The sequence below is a fragment of the Thalassophryne amazonica genome, chromosome 12 (assembly GCF_902500255.1).
Source record: "Thalassophryne amazonica chromosome 12, fThaAma1.1, whole genome shotgun sequence".
Taxonomy (NCBI): Eukaryota; Metazoa; Chordata; class Actinopteri; order Batrachoidiformes; family Batrachoididae; genus Thalassophryne; species Thalassophryne amazonica.
In genome coordinates, this window is record NC_047114.1 from 63,534,430 (window position 1) to 63,547,248 (window position 12,819).

At 41.7% G+C, this 12,819-nt stretch overlaps 1 protein-coding gene across 1 annotated transcript in view; it reads right to left on the reverse strand.

Moving 5' to 3' along the window:
* Positions 1–12,819, reverse strand: part of LOC117521976 (potassium/sodium hyperpolarization-activated cyclic nucleotide-gated channel 2-like) — a 130,771-nt gene that overhangs the window by 2,055 nt on the left and 115,897 nt on the right. The window contains exons 5-7 of the mRNA XM_034183339.1: positions 11,132–11,278; positions 10,569–10,809; positions 4,371–4,535 (exon numbers count right to left, since the gene is read on the reverse strand). Of these exons, the coding sequence (XP_034039230.1) occupies positions 4,371–4,535; positions 10,569–10,809; positions 11,132–11,278 (553 nt within the window). The remainder of the gene's footprint in view (positions 1–4,370; positions 4,536–10,568; positions 10,810–11,131; positions 11,279–12,819) is intronic.

Below are 12,819 nucleotides of genomic sequence, written 5' to 3' on the forward strand. Positions count from 1 at the left end.
GGTGAAGCCAAGTGGCCAAAACAGGGACGTGAAAGGGAGGACAGGGAGGACACAAGGAACAAAGCATACATTTGTGGTAGCAGGATGATTCAGAAAGAAAGAAAAAATATGAGATACAACATGTCCTTCAAACCAGGTACATCCTCTCACAGAACAAACCATGAGGCAAATGGACATGTCACCCTGTACTGTCATCTACTATTACAGTGTCCCATGACGTTCTGAGGGAACAGCACAGCTCATTTTACTGCAGACTTCAGAAGTCATATTCAGAAACATTTTACTGAACATGATGTGCATTTTTTGCTTTCCATACAGAAACCGACGTTGCAGTGAAAACTGTTCACCACAATTCAAAATGTTATTTATGTGACTGATGTCATCAGTTTGATATTTTGACCACATGCACTTAAATAAAGAAATGCTGATAATGTGAAATTTATAAATAATATCAATAATATAAATAACTAAAATGTTTGTCTATTTTTCATCTTTAAATATACACCATTGCTTTTCAGTGACAAAATGACACAATTCCTTTATTGTTGTCTCCTGCAAGCTATAAAAAAAATTCTAAACTTTGCCAAAAGCCTTTGGGAATGAAACGGATCCTCAAGAGCCCAGTTGGTCATGAGGACAACCTGATTAAAGCAAACAGTAGTGGTTTTGGTGTCCACTGGTATGCTTTGGAAATGGAAGAGTAAAATAGGAGAGTAGAAAAGAGTAGAGTAGAGCCACTTAGGTGCCTGGTCTTGAGAACCAGGGATGGTAGGTTAAAAAGCTTTTTTATCCCATGGGAACTCTCCCTACAAACCCAAGCAGCTCAAGAAAAAGGTATATATAATAAATAATAAGACATAAGAAGGATAAGACATCACAGGAGAAGATTGTAGTATAGGTAATTTATGTAGACTTGTAGTAAAGTCAAATATAGTTAGTAGGCAAAGCTATAAATCTGGTATTTCATTATAGAAGCAGAAGCTATGATTGTGTGAGTGTACTGGTATCTATCTAAAGTAACTCTGTTAGCATACTATAGGAAAATAAAAAGTATAATCATTATACTATCAAATGGAAACCTAAGAACTTAGGTACTATATGTTGATATCTTTAAAGGAACACATAAACTGATGAATCATTAAAAATCTACACCATGTAAAATAAAATTGTAAATGGCAAAAATAAGCTAGTTATAGTAGAAGAGCTAAATTAGCTGTTAATAAGCCAACCGTACCCAGCAAGCTAACACGATAAACAAAAACGGTAATTTGTGTATAAAGTATAATAGCATAGTTAAACCTACAGTAACGGTATTAACAAATACATATAAAATAAATGTGGGCAAAAGTATGAATTAATGTGGGTTATCAAACACAAAGAACCAACTATTTTGTAAGCTACGATGAACGTTGCTAAGGCCGGCTAGATATGCTAACGTTAGCTGTTAGGTATAACTAATTATACCCCACTCCTCCAATATTTACTTAAATATAATAATATTAAAAAGGGGGGAACAAGAAAAAGTAAAGCGTGTAGAAAGGTATATGGAGACATAAGTACATATACTTCAGATACACCTCCTCCTGATTTCCATCATGTTTGCAGTGACAGGATTATTCCCTCAAACATTCCCAGACATGTCCAGCAGGTGGCACACAGGTACATGGTGCAGTACACAAAACAAAATTATGTTTTGAATTAATGTACTGCATCAACATTATGCAGTGTTTAATCAGTTTATTCTCATTATATGACCTGTTAATATGGTCATTTATAAGATGATAGTATTTACTGTTTTCAAGTTATCATATTTACAAATGGACGAGGATGTATCGATGCCATATCATTGATCAGTGATTCACTGTATTTTAAAGGACAACCCTACCTAGACTTTTCAATTGTCTGGGATGAAAAACTTTGACCATAGGTCATGAACTGTGGGTAATATTTGAAATAAAAAAGTTGAGGATGCAAGGGGCAGAAATGTGATTCCTGTCTTGGGCATCTGGGATTACACTAAGGGATAGGGTGAGCAGCTCAAATATCCCAAAGGGACTCAGAGTAGACGACATTTACAAGTTAAAATATTGGTGATTACAAGGGAAATACATTAGGATTTAATAAAAAGGAGGCATCTGAGGTGGCTCGGGCATCTGGTGAGAATACCCTCTCCAGGCATGTTGAACTAGGATGAGGCGCCGGGGGAAGTCAGGACATGCTGGAGCGATTATATTTCCCGGGTGACTTGAGAACACATCAGGATCCCCCAGAAAATGTTATAGGACTTGGCCGAGGATAGGGAAGTGTGAATGAGCTGCTTCATCTACTGCCATCGTGAGCCAGCAGTGAGCCGGGTAAGCAGCAGAAAATGAATGAATGAATGAATGAAAAAGGATTTGACAATCATTTAAATTGAATACTCATCAAAACTGCATTTGTTATCATGTACCAGGCAGTATATTGTTTATTGTTGTTGTTACAGTTGTTAGGATTATTATTGTTTACCCTAGGCTTCGATTGTTTTCCATTTTATAATGAGTATTACCACTGCTGGACTGATAGTATTGCACACCGGGCATTTGCCCGCTGGCCTGATGGCCTACTGGCCTATAGATTTTTTTTTTTTTACTAAGTAAAGCGAGCTGTGAGCTTTTCATCCGCGTTTTTTTTTTGTAGCAGCTACGACTCGTCGTCACCTCTTAAACCGCGGTGATAACAGCACACCTGCACTGAGCTTTACAAAGACATTTTTATGCTTTTTTCCTCCTTTATTTAGAGCTGAGCTGAGCCGCTCCATATATGCACGTTAAAACAGCTGATCCTCCGCGACGCGTCAACAACTAACACTATTTTCCACTCAAATGCACCTAAACTCTCTTTCTGAGGACCACATGATGTGAAAACGCAATAAAACTTTCTGACCTGTAAATCTGGTCATGTTTTCTGCATAAATAAATGTTATCCATTCTTTGTGCTCAAACGCCAAAGCAGGGGCGAATCCAGATAGAATGGGGGCGTGAGGCAGGGATGTCCCCCCCTCACAACACCCCTAGATTAAAGGTCCAGTTTTGAAGCCTTTTTTACTACAACTACTAATACTACTTAAAATAATAATAATTTCGACAAGTAAAATGTTTAGAGAAAATTTAAATGTTAGAAAAATGTTAGAAAGAATTTAATAGTTACATTTATTAACAATGTAGGTTACAAATTACAAGTTTTACTGTTACAGTGCTGTCAACAGTTAAATATGAGGTCAAGAAAGAGGTCTTTATTTTACTTTTCATAAAACAAGTATATATTTTCACTGAAGTCAAGAAAGGGTGACTATAAAGTGAGGCGGGGACCACTACGGCCATGACGGTAAGTGAAGGTTAACTTCAGCTATTAATTGATGAACAGCAACCTAACTTGTTCATAAATCAGACATCTGTGTGTGAGAGAGACATTCTGATCTTCTGGTCCGAAGTAAAGTGCTGTCTAACTGGGTCACTCAGACATGAATTAAGGTTGGATATTATTTCCGTTCGTGCTAACTCTGCCAGTCACATAACCTAGCCTAGCAATGTAACCTGTGCAAATGGTGTGCATGGCTAGCTACCATGCTGTCGCTGCCAGGTTGTTTCTTTATTCTTTATTCTATTTGTGTGATGGTCGTGCGTCAGCCATACGAAGTATGCTGTTTTGCACAGTCTGCGGTGCGGTGGCGTGGTATAACGGCGTTCCTGTCTAAAATGTATTTTCCCAAGTCCTGGCATAATTTCACATACCTAAGATTTTACTTTAAATTGAGAGTCATTCTCTAAGTTGATTAGCAACACAAATTGGTAATAAAAGAAATCCTTGATGTTACTTGTAGCTTGTAGTGAGATAGACAACTGGCTCCACCTTGTGGCCTTTTTGTGTATTGCAGTTTCAAAAGTTCAACCTTTGTATCCAGTCATTGGTCCAGTCATCCAATCATTTCTTGCTTTATATGATGAATTGTATCACACAAGTAATGATATATTATTTATAGTATAGCCTACAGTATTTCTATAACAAATGTTTTTATATCATTTCTATTTCTAAATTTAAGTAACAAGGCTGAATGAAATGACGGCTTATTATGTCTAAAAAGACCTACTGTCAATAGATCATACTTTGATAAGCCTATGATAACTGTATTTCGGGAGAACTTTTCATAATGCTTCTTATAGTGTTAAAATGTATGTCTCCTGGTGCACATTGATCGGTTAAGGGACCAAAAAAAAAAAACACACTGTCACAGCAGGCTTAATTTTTTTTCCCCTTCGATACCTGGTGGTGGCCTGGTCTTGGTTAAAAATGCCCGGCCTGAAAAATTTCCCCAGTCCAGCCCTGAGTATTACCTATTCGGTCCAGACGGTCGATGGCAACAGTCTCAAATGCTCGTCTCATCATTGGATATTCTTCCAGCACCTCATTGAAGTGGTCAACAGAGAGGGAGTACAATCGGCAGTATGTCTCTGCACGCACACTGGCTGTACGCCGACCCCTAGTCAACAAACAGATCTCTGAAAGAGATAGAGCAACTGCTTTAAACAAAATCTTTAGCAAAAAGTTTAACAATAGAAGTCTAGTTTCCATAGGAAATTGCAAATACAGAAATGACAAATGGTCTTAAAGGAAAAGTTCACTTTTTTACAACCCTGGAATTGGTGCTGTTCTCACTTTTGACATCTGCTTTGTTGGCGAGAAATGCTTTTAGAAAAAAATTGTTTAGGAAGTTATATGAGGGTTTTTTGAGAACTTAATTTATAATATATATATATATATATATATATATATATATATATATATATATATATCATAAAACCAACTGGAACAATATTGCGTAGCTCTGTAAGTCTTAATCCAAACACAAAATCACATCTACCATTAAAAGATGTTTTGACATCTTTGACATCTCCCCAAAATGTTGTCATGGCGAACTTTGTTTCCGATCATTCGTCATGTTCTGTACCGGTATTTACTGATTCTGGTTCCGATGTTAATTTACTGCAATCCTCTCTTGCCAGGTCTCTACACCTTAAGCTGTACCGTCTCTCACATCCACTGGTTATGTCTGCCGTAGATGGCCATGAACTCGGTCAAATCACTCACCGCACCCAGTCTCTTCAGTTGATCATAGCCGGTACACATTCCGAAGCCATAAGCTTTCACGTATTTGATAGAATGACTCACTCCACCATTTTGGGGCATCCCTGGCTAAAAAAACACTGTCCACAGATAGACTGGTCTACGGAATGAATCAGTTCTTGGGGTCCCGCTTGTTCAGGGCGATGTATAGTCACGTCCGCAAGGATCACCTGTTCTCCTAATCCCGATCTTATTGGAGTTCCTCCGAATTATCACGACCTATCAAAAGTGTTTTGCAAAGCAAGGGCTAAATCGTTTCCTCCACACAGAGCTTATGACTGCGCTATTGAGCTGCTTCCCGGGGCCAGCCCTCTTCGAGGGAAGTTGTTTTCTCTGACTGCACCTGAATGCATCGCCATGAATGTTTACATCCGCGAGTCTTTAGAGGCTGGCTTGATTCGTCCATCGTCCTCTGCCGCCGGGGCGGGGTTCTTTTTTGTCAAAAAGAAAGACAAGTCACTCCGGCCCTGTATTGACTATAGGGGACTTAATGACGTTACAGTTAAGAACCGTTATCCCCTACCACTAATCGCAACCGCATTTGAGCTACTAGAGGGCGCCAAAATCTTCACTAAACTCGATCTCCGCAATGCGTACCATTTAGTGCGGATTAAACAAGGTGATGAATGGAAGACTGCGTTCAACACTCCCACCGGGAGTATTTAGTGATGCCCTTCGGCTTAACCAATGCTCCTGCTGTGTTTCAAAATCTGGTCAATAATGTTTTACAGGATTTCCTGAATAAGTTTGTGTTTGTATATTTAGACGACATTCTGATCTACTCTCCCGATGTTGATGCTCACTTTCAACATGTGCGTTTAGTCCTTGAAACTTTATTACACAACCAGTTGTTTGTCAAAGCCGAGAAATGTGAGTTTCATAAATCAACAATATCATTTTTAGGATTCGTAATTTCCCCAGGAAAGATTCAGATGGACTCAGAAAAAGTAGCCACAGTGCGTGAGTGGGTAATTCCAAAGGACCGTAAGGAGGTCCAAAGGTTTCTGGGCTTTGCTAATTTTTACAGAAAGTTCATTTGTAATTTTAGTTCAGTGGCAGCTCCTTTACACAAGTTAACCTCGTCTCTCCAAACCATTCAATGGTTGCTAGAGTGTGACAAAGCTTTTCTGGTCCCAAAAGAACGGTTCACAATGGCCGAAGTCGAAGTTGACGCTTCCTATGTTGGTATCGGGGCCGTTTTGTCCCAGATCGATCCTGTAGATAAAAGGATCGATCTTGCCTTTTAATCAAGAAAATTAAGTCCGGCTGAACGCAATTACCATATTGTTGATCGCGAACCGTTGGCGGTCAAAGTGGCCTTGAAGGAGTGGCGCCACTGGTTGGAAGGGGCACAAGTACCATTTTTAGTATGGACCGATTATAAGAACCTCAAATACCTGCGCTCTGCTAAGAGACTTAATTCCAGACAAGCTCCGTGGTCAATTTTTTCAGTTGGTTCAATTTCATGCTATCATTCAGGCCGGGATCCAAGAACGGCAAGCCAGATGTTCTCTCCCGATGGGAGGACCCGTCGGAAGAGACGTCAGACCCTGACACTATCCTACCCACATCCTGTTTCCTCTCTGCGCTCACTTGGGACATTGAGACCAAGATCCGGACCGCCGCACGAGACATTCCCATCCCTCAGGGTTGTCCTCCGGGTAGGCTGTTCGTTCCGGATACATTACGAGGGGAGGTCATATGTTGGGCACACAACAGTCGTTTCGCCTGTCATCGCCTGTCATCTGGGTATCAATAACACGGTAACTCTCATCCGAGAAAGGTTTTGGTGGCCGGGATTACTTTCTGACATCACGGAATACGTTGGGGCTTGTCCTACCTGTGCAATGTGCAAGTCCTCTACCCAACCACCTACTGGCAAGCTCCTTCCACTACCTGTTCCTACATGACCATGGTCGCACATCTCAGTGGACTTCGTAACATGCCTACCGCCATCCAAGGGTATTACTGTATTACTGACTGTTGTGGACCGCCTATCTAAGATGGTGCACTTTGTACCTCTACCCAATTTACCTACCGCTAAAAAGACCGCTGAAACACTATTGAACCACGTTTTTAGCCTACATGGTTTTCCCTAGGACATTGTTTCGGATCGGGGTCCGCAATTCGTCTCACGGTTTTGGGGTGAATTCTGCCGACTGCTGGGAGTTTCCTCCAGTCTCACCTCTGGGTACCACCCGCAGGCTAATGGACAAACTGAGAGGATCAATCAGGAAATGGAAAAAGGTCTTCGCATTCTCGCATCACAGCACCCATCATCCTGGTCTACACAATTAGTATGGGTAGAACTCGCCCACAACAGTCTGCTGTCTGCATCCACTGGCTACTCCCCATTTCATGTGTCGCATGGATTTCAGCCTACTCTGTTCTCCTCCACAGACCTGACTTCTCGTGTACCCTCAGCCCTTTCACTCATCCTCCGCTGCCGACGGACCTGGGAGCGGGCCCGTCGGACCTTACTACGTTCCACAGCGGCCTACAAGGCCACCGCGGACAGGAAGAGGTCACAGGAGCCTGCTTACTCACCTGGACAACGGGTGTGGCTCTCCACCCGCCATCTGGCCCTCCGGGGTCTACCACGGAAGCTTGCTCCCAGGTTCGTGGGTCCATTTCCCATTGCTAAAGTTATTAACCCGGTTTCTGTTCGCCTTCGGCTGCCCAGGTCCATGAGGATACACCCCACCTTTCACATCAGCCAGGTGAAGCCTGCCCGTGCCAGTCCTCTGTTCTCTCCAGCCGTTCCCCCGCCGCCCGCCCAGTTTGTGGATGGTGGGCCTGTCTTTTCTGTGAGGCGCCTCTTGGGGTCTCGGCGGCGTGGGAGGGGGGGTGCAGTGTCTGGTGGACTGGGACGGGTACAGGCTGGAGGAGCATTCCTGGGTCCCCGCCCACTTCATCCTGGACCCGGACCTGATTTCAGACTTTCACGCTCGGCATCCTGAGTCCCCTGGGCTATCGTGTGCCAGCCGTTAGGTGGGGGGTACTGTTATGTACTGTGTGGTCATGCCAGACCCTCTGCCTGTTTTTCTCGACCACGCTACTCGCCTGATGATTTTGATCTGTTTGCTATTCTTGGACTGCCTCTTTGTGTACCGGACCCCATTGTTAACGTCAGTAAACGTCTTATTGAACCAGACCTTCTGTGTCCAGTCTCGCATTTGTCTCCAGTGATCCCAGCTACAGTATCCTGACACACAGTGGCTTAGTGGTTAGCACTGTTGCCTCACAGCGAGAAGGTCGTGGGTTCAATTCCCTTTCTGTGTGGAGTTTGCATGTTGGCCCCGTGTTTGCGTGGGTTTCCTCCGCGTGCTCCGGTTTCCACCCACATCCAAAGACATGCGGGTTAGGTGAATTGGAATCGTTAAAAAGTTGTCCATAGGTGTGTGTGGGTGTGTCTGTGTTTGTTTGTCTGTTTGTGGCCCTGCAACAGACTGGCGTCTTGTCCTGGGTGTACCCCGCCTTGTGCTCTATGGCTGTTGGGATAGGCTCCAGCCCTCCACGACCCTTAATTGGACTAAGCGGTAGAAAATGAATGAATGAATTAGGGCTGAAACGATTAGTCGAGTAACTCGAATAATTCGATTACAAAAAATGTTCGAGGCAAATTCTGTGCCTCGAAGCTTCGTTTAACATTATAGTACATACGCCATGCCTGTGTGTGGTGCTGCAACATCCGCAGAAAAAAAAAAACAGTAGAAGACTGGAGCATAACAGCTAATCAAATTAGCGACGATAGCTGTCGCTTTCCAACGTGACACATAGAGTAAAATAAAGCGAGAACACTGATCATCTGAAATAGACTTACTGTGCATTTAAAGCAAAGCAGTGTGCTTGTGTATTTTTAAAAAGCACACGTCTGCTCTACGTGGGGAGGGACTATTGACCCGGTGGCTGGCTGCTGTCTCCTCTGCTCAGTAGAGGTGGGCGATACCGGGAATTTTGGTATTGATTCGATACCAAGTAAATACAGGCCCAGTATCGCCAATATTGATACAGATACTGATACTTTTTCATATTTAAGCTTCATAGATCCAAAGGATCCAAAAGACCTAGGATAGAATTTCGCCAAACATTGTACATGACAACAAAATACTTTATCACAATCAACATTTTTGTTTAAAAATATATCACTCAACACAACTAAAAACAAAATCTCCTGAGGTAGAGGGTTGACAAACCACAATACAAGGGTGCGCTGCTCCGTGTTGTGTGACAGTGCAGCGCTGCTCTTACAGACAGAGAGTAGACTTTGATGAATCTGCGCGTGGGAGAGAAAAAAAGCTTGAGTATCGATCTTTTTACACGAGGATCGTTCAATATCAATACCAGTGTTGGTATCGATATTAGGATCGATCCGCCCACCTCAACTGCCCAGTGTGAGGGGCTCTCAGACCGGGCGAGTCACAGCTCTGTCCCTGGCTACATTGACAAACAGCTGAAGTCCACTCTGTCTTCTGAGTTTTCCCTCAGACTCACACTGACTGACTTATTAATTTTTGCTTTTTTGGGCAACACACAACACTTCACAAACACGGTAACGTAAATAAAATAGTAATAAAAAACTGACTGCAAGGCTTACATGTTCAACCTCTAGCTGAAATGCATCTGCTGAACTACAGAGAAAGAGGGATACAAAAATCACGCAGGGACCCAGTCCATCAACCTTTATAAAACAACAACAAAACCCCAAAACTTAAAAATGGTTAAATTTTACAAGTCAGAGAAAACAAAACAGAAAGCCACATCCCATCGCCATTTCAGCAAATTGCCAACACTTTGGCGCAGTGACATTGTGCCCTTGCTTAGGGAGAGCCCTGGACTACGAGTATTGATGTTGTTTAAAAACGCAAAAGTACTTTTTATCCGATTACTCGATTAATCACCAGAATAATCGATAGAATACTTGATTACTAAAATAATCGATAGTTGCAGCCCTAGAATGAATGAATGTTTTCTAAGGAATTATAAAATGCACATCACTTTAATAATGGAACTATACAGTTTTAAGGTTCAGCTCTGCTGCTGGGGTCCTCCAGATGCCTGTTTATTCTTTTTCACCCACTTCTATGTTGAAAATCAGAGTTCACTCATATGACACAAAATACAAATGTAAGTACGGCACCCAGAGGCTTGACTGCTAACTATATTTTCATTCATCAAAGTGAACTTGCTCGTCAAAATGAATTGATTCAGTATAGCAGAAAGTTTTAAAATGAGCATGCATAATTGGAACAAATTTTCAAAATTGGATTTTTTTTTAGCATTTTTCCAAGAATGCACTGATTTGATCAACTTCCTTTGCAGATTTTCATCATCTGAGCTTCTGCACCACAGGAACACATAATTTTAGTGCCGTGAAACAAACTCCAGAAAAACAATTTGCAACCTACCTCCAAAATATGAGCCATCGGACAGCTTCATGGCAAGAGTGCCCTTAGTGATGACGCTACAGACTCCATGCTGAATGAAGTACATTTTCTTCCCAATTGTGCCTTCTCTTATGATGTAATCATGTGGTTGGAATACCTCAAACCGTAGCTTTGTCAACATGGCTGTAACAAAGTTGGGCTCTGCATTGGCAAATAGCGGCATAGATGCCACTAGCTTGCGGCAGTTGAAGTTGACAATTTCCTAAAGGTGGGTGGTTGATGTGTACCAAAGTAGGGAAGAAGAAGAGACATTTTTGAGAGAAAGCATTGCAGGATTAATGTTAGCATTTTGCATGCTGGTGCAAACTGCATACATCAAAATATCAACAAAAATAATTTTGTATGACACTTAAAAGAATCTGCTTGTTTGATTTTTCAGAACAAATTATGTGCGCCCACACCAAATAGAGTCAACAATTTTATGCAAATGCAAAAGAGGAAATGAATGGGCTTGTCCATTAATATCATAGTAGGAACATAATACTTTGAAATGCATGTTGAAATAGCGGGTGTGCGGGCATTACCTCTCTGAGAGGTTCGTTGAGTTCTCCCAGAATGCTCTCCTCATCAAACATCTTTCCCTGGTACCTGTGCTCGTAATAATCATGGATTTTCTGTCGGAAGTCAGCAGGGAGTTTGTGGAAGGACATATATTGCTCCACTTGTTTGTACTAAAAGGATCAGACAGAGATAATGTTCCATTAATGTAGGTCACATATGAAAATATAAAAACACGAAGCAGAAACACATTATCGGGCAACAAATGAAAGACTATCCCAGTGACGGACTGCCACCAACAAAGCCGTAGCTATCAGGATGGATTTCGACTGTAAACCCCTCCTAAAATAGTCAACATGGCTTTTCATAACTTTAGACTAAATTAGTCAATTCCTTGAAAAAAATTCACTGTTCCAAAATGCTTGAAGCACTAAATGAGTCAATTACTCAAAAAAAAGATCACTGTTTCAAAACACTAAACTTAAAACTTAAAAACAAACTACTATAATTGTTCACACCTAAATTTATTAGTTTTTTCCGCAAATTAAACAACATTACAATGTTTTTTGGAAAAAAAACCTAACAAATTTAGGTTGGAACAGGGTCAGGTCAGGTCTTGGAAACATTCAGTGGTTCATATCCACCACAATACGCCGTCATGGTCCACATTTTCACTCCAGTCCTGTGTTTTCTGAGGTATACCACTTAGCCAGCCTTCTCTCCACATATTACTTTTATTGCTATTATTTTGACAGGCTCCCTGCTTTAGTTTGACTCGCACACTACCAGGTTTGGTTGATTTGTGTCTTTTCAAAGCTCCTTGAAAATGTCTTGTAGTTGCCAGAGCGGTAGTTAGGTCCTGCCCTGATTTCTCACATTCCAAGTCTCTTTTGCTGACTCTGTGTTATCAACCTTGTTGTTGTTCTGGGCCTCTCCGCTTTCTGCATGTTTTGTGAACTTGCAGTGTATTTGCATTCAACATTATTGAGCCTTTCAGTCATTCTAGATTCCTGTTTACAACTGCAACATAGACTGTGTACTATGGAATCTCCCGGTCATTGGTTATTGAACGTTCCTGTGTTTTGGATAGTCTACTGCTGAGGTTTCTTCCTAGATCAAAAACATCTTGTTTATAGGGTGGGTATGGTTTGAACCTTGCTTGTGTGTAGCACCTTGGGCTTATTTATGTTGTGATTTGCTAATGTATAAATAAATTGAAGTGAATTGGAACACTGCCATAATGCTGCATTTACACATAGGCAAGATGCGTTACGAATGTCACATTTGCGTCATTCTTGGCACATTCATGACATTCTTAACGTGTCTTAATGCATCTGAATAGGTTTCTTAATAGTGCGTGTTGGTGTGTGATATTTGCGATTTTCATGGAGCATGTTTTGGGCTGTCAAAAAATCTTCCATGAATGTCACACACCACCCTCATTTCGCCTCATGTCATGGAGATCACAACTGAGCGTGTTGGTCTGTATTCGATTAGTGATGATCCTTAATAGAGTGTGACAGCGTTCTTCTCTGACGTGTGCACAATTAAACCCTGCTGCACCACATTCAGTTTCATTGCTGCAGTATGCTGAAGAAGGACAGTGAAGCCACGTCGGCTAAAAGACTTGTTCCAGTGCTCCTCAGCATGCTCCTGCAGGTGTTCCACCTGCTGCATGTGCCTGATGTTTGGGAAAACGCATGAGATGAGAACC